Here is a 26,661-nt window from a genome sequence, read left to right on the forward strand (position 1 = left end):
CAAGTATTTATCAATAAAAGATCTAATGTGATTACGAGTATTTATATGTAACTGAGGTAGACATTTACAAGATCACTTTTCTCATTTTTTTTGTGAAAAACTAGTAGCAGTCATATGCCACAGGCTACTAAGTCAGAATAACTTCCATGTCTAACAAGTAACATTTTATAGCTCCATCTATTAAAAAAAAAAAAAAAAAGAACATCCAAAACTTTGTCAGTGGAAAGAAAAGTGAACATAAATTTTAACTGAGGACCCATCCTCCCTCCAATCTTTTCTAGAGGTTTTGTTTTTCAGGTTACTCTTTTTCTTCACACTTTTGCTCTATCAGTTCTTGAAAAAGAACTCAGTCTATAAACACATTTATATAGTGTAAGTCTTAAACAAACAAAAACAATCCGAAGCAAAAACTTCCCACAAACCTATAACCTTCCTTCTAGCTACCGTCCTTTCGTCATTCCCTTCTCAGCCAAGATTCCTATGGGAAGCGTACATACTCCCTGTCTCCATTTCCTCACATTCCATCTGCTCTTGAAAAAAAATGATATATACATAAAAACAGAGAAACTACAAAAATACAATGAACATATCCATTAGACTTTGAGTTCCATGAAAGCAGAAGTTTGTGTGTTTTGTTTATCGCTGTATCAGTGCCCAGAAGAGTAATTTTTAGATAGTGTTCAATAAAAATCTATGGGCTAAATGAACAACCACCTACATACTTGCCACTCTTTCACTCTCCGGCCCACTGCCTCTTACTACCGGCAAAAACTAGGTGCCAAGTAGTTGATTCCGAACCCGTGTGTGTCAGAGTAGAACTGTGCTCCAGAGTTTTCAAGGGCTGGTTTTTGGAAGTAGATTGCCAGGTCTTTTTCCCGTAGCGTTTATGATTGGACTCAAACTTCCGACTCTTAGGTTAACAGCTGAATGCACTAACGATTTACATCACCCAGGGACGCTCATCTCTTCCTAAGCCTCTGCAACTCCCCTCTGTGTTACCGCAGCCTACAATCAAGCCCCTTTTTTCCAGTTGCACTTCCCAGCCTCTCATTTACTACCTTCTACTGAACCATCTGTTTCTGTGCCCCCCTCCAGAAGGTCCTGGAGGGCTGGACCATTTTGTATTATCCTGATATTTCCAGGCCTTGATATGAACTGAGTAGCCAATAGAAACTGACTGAACTTTTTCTAAAATTCAAAATGTATTATGCCCACTTCAGCTTTCTTGAATCTTTATTAGAAGGGGGAAAAAAGAAAACATTTGTGGGCCTTTACTGTCAAATTCTCAACAATGTTAGTTTATTTGGCTGCTGTGACGGCAATTTCTGGGTCACCTGAAACAGGCTTCCCACTCATATATTTGTGCTATTTCTTCAAAATCATACTCACAGCTACAAATGAAGCTGGCGGCTCTAAATGTCATTCTGGAAAAAGTGAATGTGTGTCTCTAGGAATAGACTGCTGATTTTATATTCTGGTCTCTTAACCTCAGAGATTTGGGTTTGTGGGGGAATTTACTTCAAGCTACAACTGTAATCAGGAAACTTAAATATCCCATGTTTACGCTTTACGGGAGCACTGGCACAGGCATTTTTTTCCTGCTTGTTCCTTTAAAGTCATCTTAAGGAAGTAAATACAGAATAATAGTGACATTTACTGGAGCAGCCCTGGTGGTGCAGTGGTTAAAGTGCTTGGCTGCTAACTGAAAGGTTGGAGGCTCGAACCTACCAGCTGCTCCGTGGGAAGAAGATGTGGCAGTCTGCTTCTGTGAAGTTTACAGCCTTGGAAACCCCATGGGGCAGTCCTACTCTGTCCTGTGGGGTTGATATGAGTCAGAAGTGACACGAAAGCAGGAGTAGTGGGTAGTGGTAACACTCGCTGAGTGTACCAGTCACTCCTGTGCTTTACACAGGTTCCCCCTCACTTAATTCCTACAACAACCTTATGAGAGGAAACTGGAGCACAGACAGGTTAAGTAACATATTCCAAGTCACAAAGCTAGGAACCCAGGTAGTCAGGTACTAGAGTCTGGCCTTTAACCACTATGCTATCCACTCTCTCATCAAACACAAGAGAAATAACAGACATGTGGGATAACTAAACTTGCCTCAAATGTCTGCTTCCCCAGGTTGACCTTTAAAAACTAAACTCTTGTGCCACACCAACAGTTTATTTCTCTATGTAAAATTACATCAGTTCACAGGACTCCATGTTTGAACATTATTCACTAGACTGCAAATTCCGGATTCCAAAACTCATTAAGGAAAAATTATGCTAGTTAAGATGGAATAACCTTTTAGGAATAACTTTAAATGTAAGGAAAACACATAAATCATCGCATGCTGATTGTGGCCGTGCAAACATAAACACCAGTGGTCAGAAGCTTTCCCATTTCTAGAACACGCCCAACGCAAAAAATATTCCCACATATGACTTCCTCCTCCACCAAACGCAAACTGAGATGAAAGCCGCTGGTTCTGAGGCAACAAGGGCCTTTGTCTCACTGGACATTTTAGGGTTTCTATTTTTTTTCTTTGTTCATTGCTTCAGCCTTAAAAGAGTCCTTTACATTTTAGACCTTTAAATACCAGCTCTCTGAAATGAAAATGGCCCCAGACTTACATAATTACTCCTTATACTTTATTTTACCTGGATCACTTTTCTTTAAAATGAGCCTGAAGTTATGCATTTTTTTAACCTATAAACATGTTATCAACAGAAGAGTGGCGGGTTGCAAATGATGAGGTTTTCTTTCAGGCTGTGGTTTAATTTACCCATAGAATGGCTTTTTGTTTTGTGTTCTTGAAAAATCTGCACACACGTGCCTCGCCCAGCAACCTTACAAATTCTTTCAATAATTGCTTTTCTTCTTTGCAAACATCTGGTTTTGATTTGACAGTGCTGCTACGCACCATCTATGTGTGCTGACTGCATATGGAAAGTTTACGGCATGAGTGGTTTCAGCACATTCCTTCCAAACACTTTTAGCCTCACTATAATATAACAATTCCACTTCCTCACCCAGCAGATGTTTCGCTCGCTAACCTTTCCTAGAAACCGTTCACACTTAAGAAGTGGGATCACCATCCCAAGTCCATGAAGCACCATGGGGGGCCCGCAGTTATTCTGAGGATGTTTCACTCAGATGTGTTTCTCCAAAATGCCACAAAATCTCTAAGGATATTTCTGCTCCTCCGGCCATCTCTGCTATCGCGTAGCTGCGGGCACCGCACGGGCAACAAGTTTCATGCACAACGTGAGATCCAGACAGTAACTGTGATATCAAGATAAAAATTTAATAAGACGGAACGATCAGAGAAGTAAAGAAAGTTACAAACGGCCTGTAAATCTCACCGCCGTATTTCTTCGAAGCACCCTAACTCCACTCCCGGGGTTCGAGGCATATGTTCTACCTCAGGTTCCAAGAATAAAGTCCCTGCAGATTATTTGAAAAGCGGACCACACACGCATCAGACACATTAGAAGACTTTTAACGAGACCGTTTCCTTTACTCTGACGTGCTCTCCTGCATACCATGGGACATCCGTCTTTCATCCCGCGACGCTGACTTTGGGCACCTTTAGACACCACCGCCACACCATTGTAAATGCAGCCCCCCTCAGTAAACCTGGGGTGCAGGCCGGGTCCCCACAGCCCCACTCTGTCCCAGATGCCTAGGGTAGGGCCTGAAGCTCTGTCCAGTATAAATGTTCCCATTGTCCCAAAAGGCAAAGCACAGAGATCTCAAGGACTCATCCTCCTTTCTGCCAGCGAGATGAAACAGAAGGAGCAGGGTGAGTGCGCGTGCTGGTGGGTGAGCTCTGAGCTGGCATGCAGGCTGCCCGACAGCCTGGCCAGGGTGTTACTGCCACGCTAGGGTTTTCGTGCTTATACCACGGAAGTCCCTCAAATACACTCGTGGATTCTCAGTCAGCTTCAGAAAGAACTGGTAAAGAACCTCAAATTCCTAAACAAACAAACAAAAATCCCCCAAAACAGGCTTGCTGGAGTGGTTGAGACTGGAGGACTCCCTGAGACTATTGCCTTGAGAAACTCTTCAAACCTTGAACTGAAACTAACCCCTGAGGTTAACTTGTAGCTAAGTAACAGACTGGCTCACAAACTAACGACTATCACCTGTAAATACTCAGCTCCTTAAAATAATCAACTATATGAGACCAAACAGTCAACAATTACTTTAAAACAAGGATGAGACTGTGAGGGGGCAGGGAAACTGAAGGAAACGGAACGATCAGGATGGAAATACTGAGAATGCCCACACATTGTGAAGAAGGTAACGAATATCACTGAATGATTTGTGTAGAAGTTGTTGAATGGGAATCTAAACTTCTATATAAACGTTCGCCAAAAACAATATTTAAGAAAAATAAGAGAGAGAGAAATAACGGTTAAAGCAAGTACAGCAACTGCCTTACTGACCCCACTTATATTAAACTGACACTAAACGGGGGCCTGCTGTAAGGGGGCCATTTGTATTACAACACTCCCTGCCCCTCAGTGTGTTTTTCAAACACTGACACCACTGCTGTGTCTTTCCTAGTTCTGGCTGTTATGGTATTTTCAATGTAAAATTTATCTTTTACTTTTCATTACTTCTGAATTTCTCAAATGTAAAATGTTGTTGTTGTTATGGGCCATCGAGTGGATTCCAATGGAGAGTGACCCCATGTGACAGAGTAGAACTTGAGACATAGGGTTTTCTAGGACGTAACCTTTACAGGAGCAGATCACCAGGTCTTTTTTTTCTTCCAGAATCTTTGGGTGGGTCTGAACTGCCAACCTTTCAGTTAGCAGCTGAGCCCTTAACTGTTACACCACCACGGCACCTCCAAATTTAAAACAGCTTTGTTCTTGTTGTTGTCAGGTGCTGCTGAATTGGTTCCGACTCATAGCGACCCTAGGCACAACAGAACAAAACACTGCCTGGTCCCGCACCATCCTCACAATTGTTGCTATGTTTGAGCCCATTATTACAGCCATGTGTTAATCCACCTCGTTGAGGGTCTTCCTCTTTTTCAATGACCCTCTATCTTACCCAGCATGATGTCCTTCTCCAGGGATTGGTCCCTCCTGATAACATGTCCAAAGTATGTGAGACAAAGTCTCGCCACCCTTGCCTCCAACGAACATTCTGGTTGTACTTCTTTCAAGACAGATTTGTTTATTCTTCTGGCAGTCCGCAGTATGTATATTCAATATTCTTTGCCAACACCGTAATTCAAAAGCATCAATTCTTCTTCGGACTTCCTTATTCACTGTCTGGTAGCCTGGCCTTTTTAATTCTTCGTATTAGGATCTAGACCTAACATGAGCACTGCACTTGGTCAGCATGAAATAAAAAATGTGAACATTTCCTTTTCTCTATGGATTCACACAGGGGACGCCAAGATAACTTCTCAAAAAACCTTGCTTTAGTAAGTATACTTAAGCTCAACCTACCTTAAAATAGTATTTAATTAAGGAATACCCTGATTTCAAAGATGTGTTCTCTGGTTTGGAGTCTCAAAGAAGAAGCCAAGTTTTCATGAAATCTGTTTTTAGATCAGTCTCTCACTCATTCCCTAGTGAGCCCATCCCACCTCCCTGAGCACCAGCATTCCCATCTAACCATGGGAATGTGTGTGTAGGACGTGCTTCAGAGAACGGTTTAAGCCTCTTTTATCAGATACTTAAAAATTAGATTATCTAGCATTGCCTAAAAACCTGCTTAAAAAAAAAAAAACCGTTGCCATCAAGTTGATTCTGACTTACAGTGACCCTATAGGACAGAGTAGAACTGCCGCATAGCGTTTCCAAGGAGCGCCTGGTGGATCTGAACTGCTGACCTTTTGGTTAGCAGCCGTAGCTCTTAACCACTATCCTACCAGGGTTTCTCTAGTATTGCCTACTGCTTAAAATTCTACATTTATAACTTGACTGATTTATACCTCAGTTTTACCAAATCTGTAATACTGGCCAAATAATCCTAGTTATCAATATCTTAAATGACTATGAGAGCCAAAGATAAATTGACACGAACACTGGGATTTAAAAGTTTAGGTTTTATTCATAAATTTCAAAGATCTTCTACTGAAATTTTGTTTTCTGTACCAGACTTATGAAGTTTCCTCTGTTTTTATTTCTTTTTGGTCTTTATGCATTTCTCATTTCTCCTTTTGTACTAGTCTTTGAAGAAGCAGCTCCTCTACCGTGCTCTTGACTTGTCTCCGGGATGCTGCTCATCCATGCACTCATTTCTCAGCATTTGCCGAGCGCCCTCTCTCTAGCTCGAGTTTTTACTGCTTTCTTTTCTGATGCTTCCTTCCTTTGGTCTATACAGGCTCTTGGACACCAAGGTCTCTCTTAGCTTATGAAGATTTTTTTTCCCCTTGCCCTTTGCTGCTTTTCTCAAAGCACCCTTCCCTTCTGAGCCCAAAGCCATGTTCCTGAGTGCATAAGGTGCTCTGGACTCGCTGCCTTCCACCGCCAGACCGACCACTCAGTTCCCGACCCCGTGCAGCCTGGCTTCCGCTCTCGTGACGCCGCTGGAACTGTCAAAGTCAACTAACTGGTCCTGGTTTGGAGCCCCGGTGGAGGCCCGGCGGAGCCCCGGCGGTGCCCCGGCAGAGCCCCGGTGGTGCCCCGGTGGAGCCCCGGTGGAGCAGTTGTTAATATTCCTGGTTTGGTGCCCCGGTGGAGCCCCGGTGGTGCCCCGGTGGTGCCCCGGCGGAGCCCCGGTGGTGCAGTGTTAAGAGCTTGGCTGCTAACTAAAAGCCCGGCAGGTCGAACCCCCAGCCGCTCCTTGGGAACTCTGTGGGGCGGTTCTCTCTGTCCTGTAGGGTCGCTGTGAGTCGGAATCGACCGGACGGCACTGAGTTTGGCTTGGGTGTTTTATTCTTGGTTTCCATATTCCTGGACCTGTGCAATATATAACACTATTAACTACTCCTTTCTTTCTAAAAATCTCTTCCCCCTCGGTTTCTTTCTTTCTGTTTCCCTTAATTACTCTTCCTTATTCCTCTTGTCCCTTAAGAGCAGGCATTTCAAAATGTTATTAATCACAACTTTTCCAGTGGCATTGACTCTTTAACTTTAGTAGAAAGGATGACTGAAGCTTGAAAAATGTCACAAAAGAATACAAAAATGGCAGACATGGATCTTGCCTCATAGCTTGACAGGTACACAAATACCTACAAAACTAGGTGTCTTGGTCATCTAGTGCTGCTATAACAGAAATACCACAAGTGGATGGCTTTAAAAAAGAGAAATTTATTTCCTCAGTAAAGCAGGCTAAAATCCAAATTCAAAGAGTCAGCTCCAGGGGAAGGCTTCCTCTCTCTGTTGTCTCTGGAAGAAGGTCCTTGTCCTCAATCTTCCCCTGGTCGAGAAGCTTCTCAGGTACAGGGACCCCAGGTCCAAAGGACGGGCACCGCTCCTGGTGCTGCTTTCTTGGTGGTATGAGGTTCCCAGCTCTCTGCTTGCTTCTCTATCCTTTTAACCTCTTGAGAGATAAAAGGTGGTGCAGGCCACACCCCAGGGAAACTCCCTTTACATTGGATCAGGGATGTAACCTGGGTAAGAGTGGTGTTACAATCCCACCCTAATCCTTTTTAACATAAAATTACAATCACAAAATGGAAGACAACCACACAAGCAATTTGGTACACACATTTTTTCAATCCATGACACCAGGTAAAAAGAGATACATGTCCAATTCACAAAAAAAAGTTCTGTGAATTCAATGAATAGATTACCTAAAGCTGGGGTGGGAAGAAGCTGTATTTATATCTGCATATATTAAAATGAAGCAATTAACACTTTAAAAAAAAAACACCAATCTAGTAATAGAGAAAAAATACACAAATCTTCTCAAAATGCAAAATTTTCAGTTATTTGAGATATGGCCTTATTATTTCTAAAAAAAATGGAAATTCATTTTCTTAATATGTCATATTTACTTACATAATTCTCCTTATCTCTCTCATATATATACATACATGTATATATGTATACACATGAGAGAAAGAGAGTGAGCGCACAGTGCTTAAGAGCTCGGCTGCAAACCAAATGGTAAGTGGCTTGAACCCACCAGCTGCTCTGTGGGAGAAAGATGTGGCAGTCTGCTTCTGTAAAGATTACAGCCTAGGAAACCTTATGGGGCAGTTCTACTCTACAGGGTCACTAGGAATCAAAATGGATTTGATAACAATTGGTATGTATATAAATATACATAGATGTATGTGTGTATTTGTCAAAATTACAGGGGAGTTTGTATAAGAACATCTGATGAGACTGTATTTTTTCAGAAACTTTTATCCATTAAAATTTGCTTTTCTGCTGAAAAGATAAAAAAAAATTCACATAAAAGAATACTGTCTTAATAAAAAAAATATGGTCTCAAAAATGTTAAAAAGAAACACAGATAAACCACTAAAAATAAACTGACATGAATTCAAATCATGGCAGCTGGCAGAACGGTCCCTCTCTCTTCACAAGACACTGAGAAGTCGATCTACTACAAGATGGAATGTAAAATAATTAGCCAAATATAAATGATTAAACACAAATGAAATTTAAAAGCTAGAAATCTACCTCAAGATTGAAACCCCTTTCAGAGATAATAGGATTCCTTAAGCAGCCAACTCCAAGGAAATTTTTCTTTTCCTTCACAAAAAATAAGAACGGGGAATCTGGAAACAGTAGCAAAACGTGGGAAAAGTACTAGAAGGGAAACAGCATGCAGGTAGGTTTATTATTTAATAAGATGACCCAGATCACTTTACCTTTTTGGTAACTTGAAAGGTCTGGATGGTCTGGAAAAAAAAAAAAGCAAAGGAAAAATAAAAAACAAAGCAACATAATATAAACAAAATCTTTATATATGCATTTAACATTTTTTGTTATCTCACCTTATGAAAGAATCCTGGGACGTTAAAAAAAAAACAAAAACAAAAAACTAATGGAGAGATTTTAACACACATGGATTTAACGGTGCATGTTGGTCACCTTGTAGGCCAGGCAGATGAGTCAGGAAGCAGCATCTTCCCAGGCTCCATATCGCAGATCCTAATGGAATCACAATCTCACTGGGCAATGTTCTCTGAGCCCTATGGCTACTCATCATTCTCACTACAGTAATCCACACCCCTAAGCCTCCAATCTTAGCTGCTTCTTCACTTGTCAAGGATTCCCCAATATATATATATATATTTTAAATAGGACATCAACACCGTCTTGTGTAAGAAATATTCCATTTCTTCTTCAAGACACCAGTTGTTCTTCCACCTTTCGGTTTTTTAACATCTAATTTCACAATCCATTTGAAGAACTATTGGCTCTTCCCCACACTCTGCGCATTCTAGAATGCATTTTACATTAGCGTGAATGATGTAATATGTGCTACATCTCACACCTTATTTACATGTCCTCATTAGGGAATTAAGTCCATTAGGAATGTTAAAATCAAGGAGATGGGGCACCCTCACAGACAGCAAGGACTGGAAAGAACCTGGAAGAATGTATTCCACTCCAGCCCCAATTTGAGAGATGGGCCTCTGCTTGCCTGTGGGCACGCAGGGTCTTAGCAGCAGAGTTGTCATGAGAACTCAAGTCTCTGGAGGCCTAATCTGCTGCTCTCTGCCCTGTGTATGTGTCTATCTGTGAAATCAAGGGGGCAAACATGGGGACAATCATCAAGGATCAATCTGTCACACAAGAAAAGCTGTCTCTCCTTTGTGGAGCTGTGGCATATAAAGCCAGAGTTTCTGGGAAGAACACCGTAAGGGAACTCCTTGATTTGAGAACAAGCATGAGGTCAAACATCCACAGCATTACTGAAGGAGACCAAATTATATGCATTTTTAAAAAATATACATAAAGATAATTCATTTTTAAAAAATAAGACATTAAAGACATAACACAGGGGCCATATCTATGTTTTTTTTGTTTGGTCTTCATATCCCCATAAAAAAATTTTTTTTTTTTTTTTTTAGCTCAGTATAATGTATGGTTCCCTGTGGATGTCAGATTAGTGTTTGTTGGATTAGTGAATGACTATCATTTATTACTTTTCTCAGGCTCAATAGCTCTGAAGTCAGTAGTCAATGGATTAAAAAAAAACAAGAAGCTGGGAAGAGAAATATCAACATAGGTAAATTCAGCTTTATTTTTTGTTTACTCTTTCTGTCTCTTGCGCTAAAAAAATGTTCACTACTGAAGAAGCCATGAAGCACACTTAGTATTTTGGGGTCAATCTTCTGTAAAATATTACGTTTTCAAATATAATTATGTATTGATTTTTCAGTATAACAATTTTTGAGATACAATTCACATATTATACAACTCATCCATTTAAAGTATACGGTTGAATGGCTTTTAGTGCTTTCACAGAGCTGTACAACCATCACCACAATCATTCACATTGATTTGTAAAGAATGTGCTATGTTTTTTATAAGCTATGGGAGAACACTTATTCTACAGAGAGGGAGAGGAAGGCACTTAACAAGGAAGCCAATCACTTAAATGGTGCACAAACCCTTCATTTTTTTCTCCTAGTTTCCCAGTTACACATCCTCAAAACTAGCTCCCCAATGTCCACGGAAAGTTCATAGATTTTGTTATCCTGAGGCCTAAAAGGAAACCCTGGTAGCATAGTGGTTAAGAGCTATGGCTGCTAACCAAAAGGTCAGCAGCTCGAATCCACCAGGCACTCCTTGGCCCCCGTATGGGGCAGTTGTACTCTGTCCTGTAGGGTCGCTATGAGTTGGAATCGACTCGATGGCAGCGGGTTTAGTTTTTTGGTTTGAGACCTAAAATGATCCCCGGAGCCACAATTCTGGGAAAGGTCATACTCAGCAGTTACAAAGAAATGGTATTTTATTATGCATCTTTTGAGCTACAACAAATGGCAATATTCTCTTGCCTCCTACTTACCCTCGCTAACTTTAAGTGCAAAACGTATGCATCTACGACTAGTTTACCCCCTAGAGACAGACAGTGATAGATTCATCACATTCTTTCCGCTTGAGTAAAGATGTCATTTTAAATTTGAAACAATAAGTAGAGACTGTAGACATTAGTCGCAAAAGAAAAACTGAAGTTACCCCAAGATACCTCTTGGGAAAACACTAGATCCCTCTGAAGTTTCTATGCTTACGGACATGACAGATGTTTGAAGCACCCAAACCACTGCTACAGGTAAAGCAGGAACTCTTTGGCTTCTATGGTTTTGCCGTCTTTAATTTCTGCCTTTATAATCTCTTACCAGAAAATATCTGAGAAAGGAAGTAAATGAAGGACTCCATCACACATTTTCGTAGTTCAAAAGTAGTCTTCCTCCATTTGTAAAATCTTTCAGACTTGCTATTTTTAGTATCTCTCTAAAAAAACTTTAAAGATGATTTTTCACCCCAATTTCAGATTCCAGTGTTAATAAGTAACAACTAGTAAAAACAAATAAATAAAAAACCCTAACCACTATAACAAGGAGCACCAGTGGTGCCATAGTTAAGTGCTCGGCTGCTAACCTAAAGGTACCTGGTTTGAGCCTACCCATTGGCTCCATGGGAGAAAGAATTGATGATCTGCTCCCGTAAAGATTCAGAAAACCCTATGAGGCAGTTCTACTCTGTCAGATGGGGTCGACATGAATTAAAATCGACTTGACAGCACCCAACAACAACAACTTCTATTACAGAGAAAAGAGTCTTTTTCCAGGATTCATTCACCTTTCAATGCCATACGGTCAAAGCACACCTCTCCCCTCCCACTCCCCCAACCCCCCCCCAAATAATAACCTCAGGTGGGGGCTTTGGCCTATGTTTTAATTAAGGTTTTGACCTTTTTTTCTGCTGAGAAATAACCCCTTAAGGCTGATGACATTTGCGGGCTTCATATACTCCCACAGCTCTGTAGATAAGCTTGGGTAAACGATTCCATGGCTAGCTGTGGTGTTACTCTTTCCCTCCCACTCAGGAAAGCATTTCTGCAGCCAAGTGGGTGACAGTGACATTATTATAGGGTTAAGCTCAAGTCTACTTAAAAAAAATAGCAAGCTTACCAACTCGGATACTCATAATTAGTAATAAATTACCCTGGCACTTGACTTCAGAAGTATACTGGCAGTTAAGAACCTTGGCTCCAGGCCCCTGATGACCAGTGAACTGTGGTATGTGTGCTCATATGGGTCAGGAGAACAACTAAGAAGACTGCAGAGTTCTCAGAAGGAGGGTGGGTAGGAGGTACCGAGCAGGGTAGTCAAGACAATAGGGGCTGCAGCAGATACAGAGACAAGGGAAATTTTAAAAATGTAATAGGAAAAAAAAAAAAGAAGAGAAAAAATTCACAAGAAACAAAAAAATGTAGAAAAGCTACAAATGGTCTCTGTGTATGTCTGTCTCTGTTTCTTTCATCTTTTTTCTCTCCTTTAATAATACTTGGGGAGAGAGGGGGAGATCGTAGGGTGAGGGAAATGGGAATGCTAAAACACGAAAACTTTCCATCAGTCTAGAGAACTCTACTCTGCACACAGCTGCAGGATTTATCACCATTTACAAAGCGACAGTATCAGATTTCACAAATTTGTACCGGATTTTTATGCAAATAACGTACTGCCTCGCTTCCAAGAGATGTTTTCTTAAGTGTTGCTATGTCAATTTTTTTTTACATGTTGCTGTTAAAAAAAAAAAAAAAAATTAGCATAGGGTGCTTCTGGAAATACATCAAGGGGGTGGCAGGCAAACAAACATAGAAGGTGCGTGTTACTTGTGTAAAAATACGGTACTAGCTCTTTCTTGCATTTGGGAAAATCCAGGTGATGAAAAAATAGCTTTGTATAATTCTGAACAACTAAAGTACCATGAAGGAGCTGTATTTTCAGTTTTGCAGGAAGTAGACAAATTTAAGCAAGAAAGTGCTTAAAGCAACATGCTGCGGCCTCAGTGGCCACACTGGACCAGGGCCCTATCGCCTTTCGGTAGAAGGGTGCTCTGCAAGTAACAACTTCAGGTCAGTGCTTGTGTGTAAAGAAAGCATCTGAAAGTAAGGAATCCACACTTTGGCGAGCATTCTTTAAAAAGATTTCCAACAAAAACAAAGCCATTCTTCACCATTAAGTATTTCCATGAATCATCACTGGCACTCTTGGGTTCTGTCGTGAAGATGAAACAGATACCCTGTAGACAAGCTAAGCTTGGCCTCTAACCCATCCTTCACACACCAGAGCTAAATGTTTATGGTCTGTGTCAAGTGATTTGAAGGATAACAATAACCACAACTACTTGTGTAACGCGTTTCCTGAGCCTCAAGAGATACAGCCTCAAAAGTGCTGGTCATCCTGAGGTCTGGGGCTATTATAACTGAACAGTCACAACTACTACCATTTACGATGACACAAAATACAAAATAAACTAAAAGAGAGGAAGAGGTTAGGGATGGGAAACTAACGTTTAAAGAGCACCTAATAAATACTAAGCACTTTATAAATGTTAAAGAAGAAATTTAGCATATGTTAAACGAATAACTTGAGAATAAGGATATTTTATCTTTAAGAGAATAGTGAATTTCGCCGTCGAAAGATGTGAGGCAAAGTCTGGGCTCTAAAACTCATTAGTTGAATGATCTTTAGCAAGTCTTAATATCTCAGAATTTGTGAGACGAGGATAATACTACTTAAAAATGAGCTAGTATGGGTGACACATCTCTGTAAACTTGAGCACTGTCCAGAAGAAAAAGAGTATTATTACTTCCATTGTTATTGTTACTACTACTCTAACATCTGGAAACGGCATTCACGCATCAGTTAAGAAAGCAGAAGACTGATATAGAGTAAAGTATAATGCCCTTTATTCATAAAACCACTGTGTACATTTACGATTTGTTTTACAAGATTCAAACGGTACTTGCTACTAGACGGATATAACATAAAAATTATTGGCATCATACCCACAAGCCTAATTAGATTAAGAGATTACTGGAACTGTAAGGAATCCTAAAAGCCATTCAATCTAACTCCTTCACGTAACAAAGATGAAAAAGGTCCAAGATCACAGAGCAACTCAACAGCAGAGCTAGGTGGAGAATCCAGATTTCCTGATTTCATTCTGCGATTTTTTGGCCACACCAAAAGGAAAACGAAAAAAGGCTGTATGCAGGCTGGAAACCCTGGTGGCATAGTGGTTAAGAGCTACAGCTGCTAACCAAAAGGTCGGCAGTTTGAATCCACCAGGCGCTCCTTGGAAACTCTGTGGGACAGTTCTACCCTGTCCTACAGGGTTGCTATGAGTTGGGATCAACTCAATGGCAATGGGTTTGGTTTTTTTTTTTTTTGGCGGGGTGGGGGCACGCAGGCTATTAGATACTGTCTGCGAACAAGAAGTGGAAAGAGAGGCACAGCAGAACAGCTCCTTGTTTAAGATCAAAGGGGGCATGTGCAAGGAAGCTCACTCAGCAGTGGTTTACAACAAGCAGAGAAAGACAGCAACCTAAATGTCAATCTATTAATAGCAGGATGCTTAAATAAATAGTGGTACGTGTATACTATGGGACGCTCTACAGAACGAATACACCCCTCCCCAAGATAAAGTGGAAAGTTTCGAAACAATTCATACCGTATTTACATGAAAGAAGAAAATTAAAAATATGTAAATGTATTTAAAAAGTTCAGAAGGGAACATGGCAAACGGGTAGCTGTGTTACCTCTGGGAAGGGAAAAAATTAGGGAAGGAACGAAGAGTGAATTTACCTCATATTGTTGAAATTTTTCATGAAAATGTGTTCATGAATTAGTTGTAATTAAAAAAGAATTTGTAAACAGGGAAAATGCATACACATTCCTTTATGTACAAGTGACGGATGTATTTTACTTGAAAACTCTCACCGATGCAGAATTTCGTTTGACTACTTATCTGAAGACTGGTAGTTCGAACCCACCCAGCAGCATGAAAGAAAGGCCTGGAGAACTGCTTCTGTAAAGATTACAGCCAAGAAAACCCTATGGAGCAGTTCCGCTCTGACACACAGGGGTCACCATAAATTGGACTCGACAGCAAGGGGTTTGGGTTTTTTTATTTTTAAATCAGAATTTGGGGAGAATTGAGCATCCTGGCTAACCATGACCTGGATTAAAAAAATATATATATATATATACACAGGTCACAAATGTTTAAGGAGCCTGACACCAAATGCACTTAACACAGAATCTATAGTTAATTCTGCTTAATTCAAACATCTCCTGCAATTTGATCGTCACTGGAATCACCTGGGTAACTTATTCCAAACAGGTTCTTCTCAGTCTTCTCCTGGGATCTGGCTCAACAGGCCTTGGAGCAGTCTATACAGTCAGAGATGGAACCACTGCCTTTGACAATTCCGTCAGGGACACATGACCTCCAGGCCAGAAATAATTACAGAACAATACAAGAAAGTAATTAGTACTAACGTGATGTGAACGGGGAAGAGGAAGATCATAGTAGAGTAGAGCGGTCCAAACAGCAGACCCTGGGAACTTGACAGAAGTAGAATCTGAGCTTGGTCTTGAAGGACAGGTAGGTTTCAGACAGACAATCAGGAGGCAGAGGGAAAGGAGGCAAACGTTGTGCCAACACCTAAGCTAGACGGCTTCACATGGCAGGATGAGCAAATTTAGCAGAGGCTTAACATGAGGGAATAGCGACGGACTCAAACTGCCGACCTTTTGGTTAGCAGCAGAGCTCTTAACTGCTGTGCCAGTAAGTCTCCAGAAAAAAATCAGTCATGCCTAAAACTGTGTTTAACACATCAAGGCTCCGTATAATACATCTAAAATAGCAGCAGTGCCTACTGGGTGAAGTTAGTGATAATTTGGATTATAACACAAAGATGCAGTCCAAAAAAATTAGTCTGGAAGTTGGGGGCACAGCTTTTTAAGTACTTTATAAGTACTCTGGGGGCTCACATTAAGTCTAATTCAACAAATATATTTTACTGCTTATTTAAGATAAGAAAGGCACACAAACATTTCTCATTTTCAATATTTTACTGATCTTGTCCACAAAACAGTAAAAATGCTTTGCATTTTCATTATAAACTCCTGCTTTGGGAGCCTCGAATACTCTAATAAAAACAAGATATACTAAAAAACAAAAAGACCATGAGTTATGCTTATGTTTTTCTTCCTGATGCTAGCTAATTACACAAGTAAGAATTTGTGCACTGATTATAACATCAGTGAATGTATATTTGCCTTTCTGAAAGTAAATTTTCTATTTTATATCTGAGACCCAATCTCAAAATTACTCCCTTATCAACAGGAAAAGACCTTAACCAATTAGATGAGAGGTCAAAAGTACACACAAAATTGCTGTTAGGTACTACTGAGACAATTCCGACTCATAGCGACCCTATGTACAGCAGAACGGAACACCGCCAATCCTGCGCCATTCTCATGACAGTTATGCTTGAGCCCATTGTTGCAGCCACTGTGTCAATCCACCTCATCGAGGGTCCTCCTCTTTTTCACTGACCCTCTACTTTACCAAGCATGATATCCTTCTCCAGGGAGTGATTCCTCCTGACAACATGCTCAAAGTATGTGAGATGGTTTGTAGTCTCACATCCTTGCTTCTCAGGATGCTTCTGTACAGCCAGAATGCTCCAAACAAAATTATAATGCATAAACCTACCAAGGTCTTCACCTCCAACATTTTTAGTATAACGGGTCTAGACTTTGTTCAATGTAACAAGTATTACTTGTGCTCCCAATGACAAGACCCTCAATCTTTCTTAAATTCATTCCTGTATATTCTGGATTATTTTGTCCATACACAATTACTCAGTATTGCACAAGTTTGAGTTTGAAAGGTTAAAAGTCACACCTGCTATGTAAAAAAAAATTGAGAGGAGGGAGTTAAAAAAAAATCAATAAAAAACCACTGTATCAGAGTGAATTCCAACAGTGTAACCAACACCCTGCAGCTGTTGTGATATCTTCATTTTTCCAGCCAGAAGGACAGGCTATTCCCTTAAACTTCTACAAAAATTCTTTAGTTATGCTTTTAAGAACAAAAATACATAGTGAAATTGATTTTTCTTCCCTAACTAAACTTTCTCATGACTACCCTTTAGCTTAAAAATTATAATTTATGTAATTCAACTATCAAAACCTTTAATACATAAAGGTCAAAGCAAAATTTTAACCCACTCAGCGTCTGTAAAAATAATACTATTATGAAGAAGGATTTTCTTCTCAGTCAAAAGTCTGATTAAAAAGAAAATCAACTAAGCTTCAAAGAATTAGACTGAGGACAAGAGCATTTTCTGCAGAAAAATGAGGAAAACCTCCAGTGCAGAGGGCTGCAGTGATGTCCTTGTCCGATTCCAGCACTGTGGCAGCCAGGCTAAAACTGTAATTTTACTCTATTCGATTCACCATGCTGTAGATTCTGTTTGCAACTCCAAAACCTATTACATATGCCAATGATCCCCAAACACCACGTGAAAACGTTTGAGGACTTTATCCTAAGTGCGATGTATTTAAAGGCCCACAACAAGAAGTCAGAAGGCCTGCTACTAACTGGGCGTAAACCCTGGTTTTTAACTCCCTAACTCTAATTTCCTCACCTGTAAAATAAATACAGTTGGATTAAATTATTTCTAAGGTCCTTTCTTGCTGTGAAATACTACAATATTCTGCTGTGGGGCTTCAGATAATTCAAACCACGCTGTTTAGCCTCTTGGGAAGTATTTCAACACTCTGCCACGGCAAAAGTTGGTAAACCAGGTTCCTTTAATCAAAATTCTATGTACAAATACGTTGTGCGAATAGTCAATAAAAATGATCCCCTCATAAGGTAGATAAGGACTAGTATTTTTCAATATTTTTTAAGATAATGCTGGACCTTTACTTGAATAGCTCATGGGCTTTTAAAATGGCTAATATATTTTTTTTTCACAAATAACTCACCCACATAAGTAATGCACCCACATATATAACATGTGGAAATTATGAAGTTAAGTAAAAGATTTCTGGCATAGTGCACCCATGCATAGACCGCACAAAACCAAAAACCCACTGCCATCGAGTCGATTCCAACTCATAGCGACCTTATACCACGCATGTCTCATGATATTTCCAGAACTGAATTCCGGCCTCATTCGCCTGTCCTCCTGTATTATAGGTAAATCATAGTGTTCTGTTCATTTTCCTTAATCTCCTGCTTCTGTGTATGAAAATAGTCCAAAAATGTTACTTTTGATCATAACTGTATAATACAGGTATAAGCCGTGGTCAAGAAGTCATAGATTGAGTTTGGAAGTCCAGCAGTAATCAGAAAATAAACAATCACCTATGAAACATCACCTTTGTGGCAAATATTTTTTCTTGTTTGTGGTATGTTTTTCAACATGATTTTTTTTTTTTTTTTTGGGACATGATTTTAAAGTTTTCGGTAGTTGTAACTTCCCTTTGAAATTTGTATTACTACTTCTACAGTTTACAGATCAAAAGTCATCCCTGATGCACATGTCAGTTAAATACATATATGTGTATATATATATACCTTATCTACAGTTCTTTTTCATATTTTATGTTTTAATTCATTAGAATTTACTTTGGTGTTTGGTATGAAGAGGAGATTGATCTTAGTTGTCTTCTCTAACAGCTAGGCTAGCTTCCCCCATGACACTCACTGAATAATCTAGGTCTGCCCTATTATTCTGCGATGTCTCAATCACCATCTCCTATAAAGCCTGACTTTACGGGGAAAACTGAAGTCCAAGAATTCATTTGCATGAAGTACATGGCAGCCTGCACTCTGCTGATCATGGCGTACCTGTGCAGCTAGGGCCTGGGTTTCCAGGGTCCAGGTGAATCACTCAAACGCGTTCTGGCACAGGCTGTGTGGTTTGGCGCTCTCCAGAAACAGGTACTCACTGGGCCTTAACCATCAATGGGGATGAATGCAGATTCTGCGACTGGCTGGCTCTGACAGGGTTACGACACTAACAGAAACTCTCAGTTAACTGGTACACATTTTATCAGCCAGATTTGGGGAAAATGGCTGGGAGAATACAGGTAGATTCTGACTTACAATGTATTCGAGTTATGATGAACCATGTTTATGGCTGTCCTTTTTTTTTTTTTTTTTTTAACATCTTATCATTAGTACATCTTCTCGGAAGCTATGAGAAAATGCATGTAAGGAATATGGAAAAAACTGCTGAGTTATGTGAACACACTCCAAGCATTTGATCAGGATAACACGATGGAAGAGGCTGGTGGAAAAACTGTCCACGTGGCAAGAACACTCGTTTTAGAGCCTGACATCAGCTGATGTGGAACAGCTCACTCGTCACGAAGAGAACTGACAGATCAGGACTTAATGAATTTTAAAGAGGAAAGAAACACTGAAGAAGAAAGAAATAATGAGGAAAAGAAAGGAGAAAAGTTGTCAAAAAATTTTACAGTGAAAGGATTAGCTGGAGTTTTTTTTTCTAAACTAAATCACAGGCTTTAGTTGCTTGAAAACAGGGACCCAAATACTAATAGCTTCGATAAAGTCAACCGGCAAATTCAGGAGGCAGTGAGATGTTACCACAAAATACATGAAGGAAATAAGACAAGGACCATACAGACAAGTCCAACTAATTTCCTGACTCCAGGGATAATCGGATGATCCAGGACCTTCCACAAGTGAAGTTATTACTGCAACTGACAAAATCCCACCGTCATCCAACTCCTCTCCATCATCAAATTTTTATGATCTGTGTATTTTTTATGTAGGTATGTATTAAACCCTGGTGGCATAGTGGTTAAGTGCTACGGCTACTAACCAAGAGGTCGGCAGTTTGAATCTGCCAGGTGCTCCTTGGAAACTATTGGGCAGTTCTACTCTGTCCATTAAGGTCGCTGAGTCAGAATCGACTTGAAGGCAGTGAGTTTGGTTTGGTATTAAAATGTATCTGTAAGTTTATATGTAATGTTTCCAACACCCAAAGACAAATAAAGATTGGCTTTGTAAAGATACTGATAATAAAAGGCAATAATAATGAAAACTAAAAAAAAAAAAAAAAATGAGGTATTTACTCAACTTACATCAGAACCTACTTACAACCCTGCTGAAGATCAGGGACTGTATCTACCTATAATGGGAATACGGGGATCCATTTTCTGTCTACCCACTTCACGAAAGGGGGTTGCCTATAATTCCCTGGCTTGTGAGAAGAATTTTAGTCTGTCCCCATTTGAAAAGAGGGCTAGGTGGAAGTCAGAGGCTCACTGAGTTATATCAGGCAGCCTTATTAAGGTGCTTTACTTTATTAAGGTTTTATATGTACTACGATCATTTTCATCTGTGATAAGGTATCCAATGATCTGCCTACCAATTTTTCTCACAGAATCACGTGGCTTCAAAATAGGCAAGTCCCAGGATGGGAATACACTTAGGAAATCTGAAATCGCTTTGGAGAACTAATGAGTTTATGGTGTTGTTCTTTCTTACATCTATAACTTGAAAACAACTCTAGCTGGTGGAAGACCGGGAATATTATTAAATAGGCCCCATCCAAACATGAGGCCTTGAATTCTCTGATAGCATGCAATGCTAAATTATACTCTAGGACAAAGGTCCTAAAAGAACTTTCAAGTCTTTTAACTCATCCAGAACATCAGAACAGGGCAACTGCATGAACCACAAGGACAAATTACAGCAAGACTCCAACATGCTTTCCTTGTGCCTAGATGTTTCTCGCAAAGTAAATTCACATTCAATTCCACATCAACTGAACACAGTAGTTCTCCTAGAACCTGACTGACGTCATAGGTTAAGGAGTTCTGGAGGAAAAAAGCTTACATATGTAGAATCCAAATGCTCTCTTTTGTCATAAATGTTCAAAACACCCTTTCTGTTTCTTCTTCCTGGCCTTAAATCTGGCTCTTCCATATGGAAAACTGAAACCTTTCTATAATCTTGGCTTATTTCTATTGCATCATCTTTGGCCCTGAGAAGGAAAAGATGTGTTACCACCTTCTCTAAGGGCAGCTGTTTATTTTCTCAGCATTATTAAATCATTCCTTTTGTCATCTCTTCCCCAGGCTCCCTAAAAATTCCAACTCACCGAGCATCGTTGAGCAGTAAAAAGTAAACGATACAGTTCCTACTCGCAAGTACCAACAGGGGAAGATGAGAGACTGACAGAATGCCCAGGTGGGAAAGCAAAGGAGGCAAATGTGTACGAGAACGCGAACGGGTCCCCAGGTATTCTATTTTTTAGATTCTGAAATCAAAACGCACCTTAACTTTGCTGTTTATTAACGGTTATGGTATTTGATGCTGTCTTCTAATCAAGGAAAAACCACATACACATAAACAGCAAGGTGGTAGCTCAGAACCGAATTATGTTTATTAAGAAACTCCTAGGAGGAGGTGAATACTAAGCCAGCCCTTCAGGGAAACTTTTTCTCCCTCTCATTTCACACTAAGAATAGACAAATTAATAGAATATTGTCCCTGCCTTCCAAGTGAATACGGGCTGGTCAAGGGGGAAAAAGAAAAGTTTCAGGATTTTTGAAGGGTTCTTAAATCCCTTTTGTCATTCTTCTCTTAAACCACTCCTATCTCACCCAACTATTCAGTGATAGGCGCCAAGTTGAAGGGTGCAGCATGATAATGTTTTACATATGCATACGCCCATGTATTCACCATTCAGATCAAGAGAGAGAACATTTCCCAACACACCCAAATGGTTCCTTCGTGCCTCTTCCCAATCAATGATCATATTCCACCCCCAGAGGTAGCACCATTTAGGCTTCTATTACCATTGATTAGTTCTGCCTAAAGGATCGTCTGTTTTAAGAGAGCCAAAGATAAAAGCTTAAGCAGAACCTTAGATGAAATTCAGGTTAACACAGGTTTTGGAAAGTACGTAAGAATGAAGTCCCGGTAGCATTTTAGATGGACGACTCCTAGACAGTCAGTCAGTTTTGGGATTTAATATTTTCCTTTGAGGTTTTAGAAGTATCTATACAAATAACTTACGGGGTTGAAATCTTACATTACCTATAAAAGACCTTTAATGAGGAACAGAACTTCATTGATCCATAGCAAAACCACTCTTGGTGCTGTCTCTGCCATTATGTTACTTTTAGATACATTATTTTAAAAACCCTCACTATTCTGCTTCCCTACATTTTAGTTTCTTCCAAAGATCAAGGTCTTGCCTGAGTCAACAGTATCCAGTTACAATATGTGGCTTGGTTAACTTACCATGTAACTGACAAAGGTGTGCTCCAGTGTAAGGATTACAAAACGCTTAACTGACAGTTGGCTTGGCAGGGTATTTTAAATGAAGGTGTCCTTATAGGCCATTGTGAATACAGGGATATCCAGAACAGTGAAAAATAGAGAAGAAATGGAGATCTGAACTTTCTAACAGTTGAGAGGGCTTTAAAGAAGAGTGAGCAAGGTATTATTGAAACGAATCAGGGGAAAGGGTTGAAGAGGAGGTTCTGTCAATAGCGAGAGAGGGCTGAAATGATCACAGTGTGTAGGGTAAGAATAAAGAAGAGCATAGGGTCATGATGGCACAGTGGTTAAGAGCTCAGCTGTTATCCAAAAAGTTGGCAGTCTGAATTCACCAACTGCTCCTTGGAAGCCCTATGGGGCAGTCCTACTCTGTTCTACAGGGTTGCTATGAGTTGGAATCAATTTGACGGCAATGGGTTTTGGTTTTTTTTTTTTTTTTTGGAATGCAATAAAGACAACAATTTGAGAAGAGGGTGGTAAACAGGGATTACATGCTACAGAACTAAGAAGAACTAATGAGGCGAGTTTGTCAAAGAGGTCTGCAGCGCCTGAGGGATGGCTTTCGTGTGGCCTTTCTCGCTATGGTCTTATAATTCCCACCCAGGTGATTGGGGCGGGACTGTGCAGATATGGTAATTGTGGTCCGCCAAAGGGGTTGGTCAGTTTTATCATCCTGCTAGGCTTGAAATGAGCCACCCCAGAGGCAGGAAAAGAGAGAATCCCACCACCACCAAGGAAGGAGAGATTTGCAGGAGATGGTGCAGTGGGCTTCCCGGCCCACAGAGCGAGAAGGCTGAGTGCCTTTGGGCAGAGACTGAGGGCCAAGGAGAGGTGTGCCTGCGAGCATGGCTGGGAAGAGGCTGTCCTGATGGAGGAACTGTGCCCTTGAGTGTTCCTGAGCCTGAATTGTAACCTGGTACTTCCCTAAAAACCCCAGAATTGTGAGTATTGTCTACGAGTTCTGTGCAGCCATTGCAATGAATTATTAAACCCAGCAGACAAGTAGAGAGTGCCAGGGGAGGGATGGTAGGCGTCCAAAGTGGTAAAGACAGCGGATAGAGGAGGCATGTCTGATCCCTGCCCCATAGGAATCAGCCTTGGGCTGTTGATCTTGAGTCTCCTTCCCCCTTGTGAAGTAAGAGGAGGTCAGACACTGCCCCCAAGTTGTTTTTACAAGGTCACTGACTTAGGCGTTGGCAGGAAAGTAGTGATGGTAGAAGTTAGGCTGCAGGGCATTAAACAGGAAGACCATACCAAGTAAAGGCGCTAAGTATAACAATATATTAAAAGTAATCTCACTCAACATTTACCAAACTCAATGTGCCAAGCATATCAATGATCATGAGGATGGTGCAAGACCAGGCAATGTTTTGTTCTGCTGTACATAAGGTTGCCGTGAGTCAGGGCTAACTCAGCGGCCACTAACACCAACATGTGCCCAACACACTGTCCTAACACTTCATATTAAAATATTTTTTAATTCTTAAAACAACCCTATAAGGTAGGTATTAGATTTTATAGATTAAAAACTGAGGACAGAGAGGTTACATAAGTTGCCAAAACTCACAGAGCTAGTAAGTATAGAGACGGGATTCAAACCCAGGTAGTCTACTCCAGCGCCCACGCTCTTAACCACTATGCTATGCTCCAGCAAACAGCCTCACCTGTTCATGTAAAGTAGTAGGTGATGCTGACCGTGTATCGAGAGGTTTGAGATAACTAAACCTAGAGGAGCACGTCAAAAAGCTACTGCAGAAAATGTGCTTAGGAGTCAGCAGTGAGGATCGAGTTACATCAGGCTGCATGAAATCCTAACGGGTAAGGTTTGCACAGTTTTCCATTTTCTTATAGAAAGTAGTATTTGGCAGCTTGGGAAGTGGAGCAAAGACATCAAAAATCCTGGAGATGGCTGCACGAAGTGTAACATTTAAACTGGAGACTTCAGAGTAGACACCATCTCCAAAAAAGGATATTTTACAACAAAAATGTGGAAAATCTATTATTACCAGCATTTCTAAGAATCCACTGTGTGTACCTGCACTGTGGGAGGTATCCAATATGGACATGACACAAACGGGCTGGAGGAATCAGACAGGATTTGTCCTTAGGGACCACAAACGGTGGCACTGTGAATAGCTGTTTCCATTATCCAAAAATGGCCAAAGGAAGCCTAAGGCAAATCATCATTGCCCAGCTCTGTGATCTCACGAATGAGTCTGCACACTGCCTGCTACATAGTAAGCACTCAATAATTGTTTTTTGAATTACTGCTGAAGTTAAAAAAAAAAAAAATTCATTATCTTATATTTGAGCAGCACAGAGGTGCGATTGAGAGCAAGGCTTCAACATTAGACAGACCTGGACTCGATTTCAGGCTCTACTATTTACAGTAACTACTTACATAATCTTTTAAAAACTGGTTTCTGAACATTAGTTTCTTCACCTATAAAAAGGAGACAGTAATAATAGCTCTGAAGTGCTTGGGTTGTTTTCAGGATTAGATCAGAGTGCTTGTAAAATGTAGCACAACGCCTGGCGTATAGCAAGGGTTCAGTAAAATTGTTAGTACTGTTATAAAATTTAACTGAAAGTTTATGACATTAAAGTTCATTTTCTTCACCAACGACACAAGTATCGTGTATGACCAAGTTTAATGCCATAATTTTTATACCTCTTTACATTCAGAGACTATTATTCATAATTTTGGAACATTTTAGAATATTTGCACTAATGATAAAACTTACTTAGAAAGGTCATTTTGTTATAAAAATCACAGATTACATAGAGGAGATATTCATGTGATACCAGAAAAAGAAATAAGTTAAAGATTGTCATCTAAATTATAATATTGATAAAAAATGGAATATTCTTAATTGCTTATATGGCCAATTAATAATATAATCATTAACACAGAAATCATGTACAGTTCATGCTTTCAAGCAAAGCTGACACATGTAGGTGTTGTTGTTAGATGCCGTCGAGTCGAACCTGACTCATGGTGACCCTATGCACAACAGAACAAAACCTGCCTAGTCCTGAGCCATCCTTACAATCGTTATGCTTGAGCTCATTGTTGCAGCCGCTGTGTCAATCCACCTCATTGAGGGTCTTCCTCTTTTCCACTGACCCTGTACTCTGCCAAGCATGATGTCCCTCTCCAGGGACTCATCCCTCCTGACAACATGTCCAAAGCATGTAAGATGCAGTCTCACCATCCTTGCTTCTAAGGAGCATTCTGGTTGTACTTCTTCTAAGACAGATTCGTTCGTTCTTTTGGCAGTCCATGGTATTCTTCGCCAACATCATAGTTCAAAGGCATCAATTCTTCAGTCTTCCTTATTCATTGTCCAGCCTTCACGTGCATATGATGCAACTGAAAATAGCATGGCTTGGGTCAGGTACACCTTAGTCTTCAAGGTGACATCTTTGCTCTTCAACAGTTTAAAGAGGTCCTTTGCAGCAGATTTACCCAATGCGTCTTTTGATTCTTGACTGCTGCTTCCATGGCTGTTGATTGTGGATCCAAGTAAAATGAAATCCTTGACAACTTCAATCTTTTCTCCGTTTATCATGATGTTGCTCGTTGGTCCAGTTGTAAGGATTTTTGTTTTCTTTATGTTGAGGTGTAATCCATACCGAAGGCTGTGGTCTTTGACCTTCATCTGTAAGTGCTTCAAGTCCTCTTCACTTTCAGCAAGCAAGGTTGTGTCATCTGCATAACGCAGCTTGTTAATGAGTCTTCCTCTAATCCTGATGCCCCATACTTCTTCATATAGTACAGCTTCTCGTATTATTTGTTCAGCACACAGATTGAATAGGTATGGTGAAAGAATACAACCCTGAAGCACACCTTTCCTGACTTTAAACCAATCAGTATCCCCTTGCTCTGTCCGAACAACCGCCTCTTGATCTATGTAAAGGTTCCTCAAGAGCACAATTAAGTGTTCTGGAATTCCCGGAAGGTGAGAGGAGAGGAAATATACCACTTCAGAATGTTCTTCACTTCTTTCTATTTTGAAACTTTGATGGGAAACATTCCACTTAAGCATATTCTATGATTTAAATTTTATAGACTTAATTCGCAATGACAAAGAGCTGGTTTTCTTTTAAATCAGGATTTTTTTTAACTTTTCAAAATTTATTTTTGTTACTTAAGTGATGCAAGATTCAAGTGGTACAAAAGGGTATATAGTTAAAATTTCTGCCCACGAACACTCAGTTCTCCTCCCTAAAGGCAAGATGGAACCAAAACCTGTGTCCAGAGTCTACGTATTAACAAGCATCTATGTGTGAATATTATTTTGTGTGTGTGTGTGCTTTAGGTGAAAGTTTACAGACCAAATGAAAAAAACGAGTTTCCTGTTAAACAGTTAATACACAAAT

General features: G+C 40.2%; 1 protein-coding gene across 20 annotated transcripts in view; it reads right to left on the reverse strand.

The window, feature by feature from the left end:
• DISP1 (dispatched RND transporter family member 1) overlaps window positions 1-26,661 on the reverse strand; it is a 210,291-nt gene that overhangs the window by 21,370 nt on the left and 162,260 nt on the right. For 18 of the 20 annotated variants that reach the window (XM_003410946.4, XM_064276860.1, XM_064276869.1 and 15 more), the window contains one exon: window positions 8,784-8,813. The exons of 1 other annotated variant lie outside the window; for it this stretch is intronic. In XM_003410946.4, coding sequence (XP_003410994.2) covers window positions 8,784-8,813 — 30 coding nt within the window. Of the gene's footprint in view, window positions 1-1,728; window positions 3,932-8,783; window positions 8,814-26,661 lie in introns of those variants that run through there. One more of the 20 variants, XM_064276873.1, reaches the window with a different exon arrangement.

This window comes from Loxodonta africana, chromosome 25 (assembly GCF_030014295.1).
Source record: "Loxodonta africana isolate mLoxAfr1 chromosome 25, mLoxAfr1.hap2, whole genome shotgun sequence".
Lineage (NCBI taxonomy): Eukaryota > Metazoa > Chordata > Mammalia > Proboscidea > Elephantidae > Loxodonta > Loxodonta africana.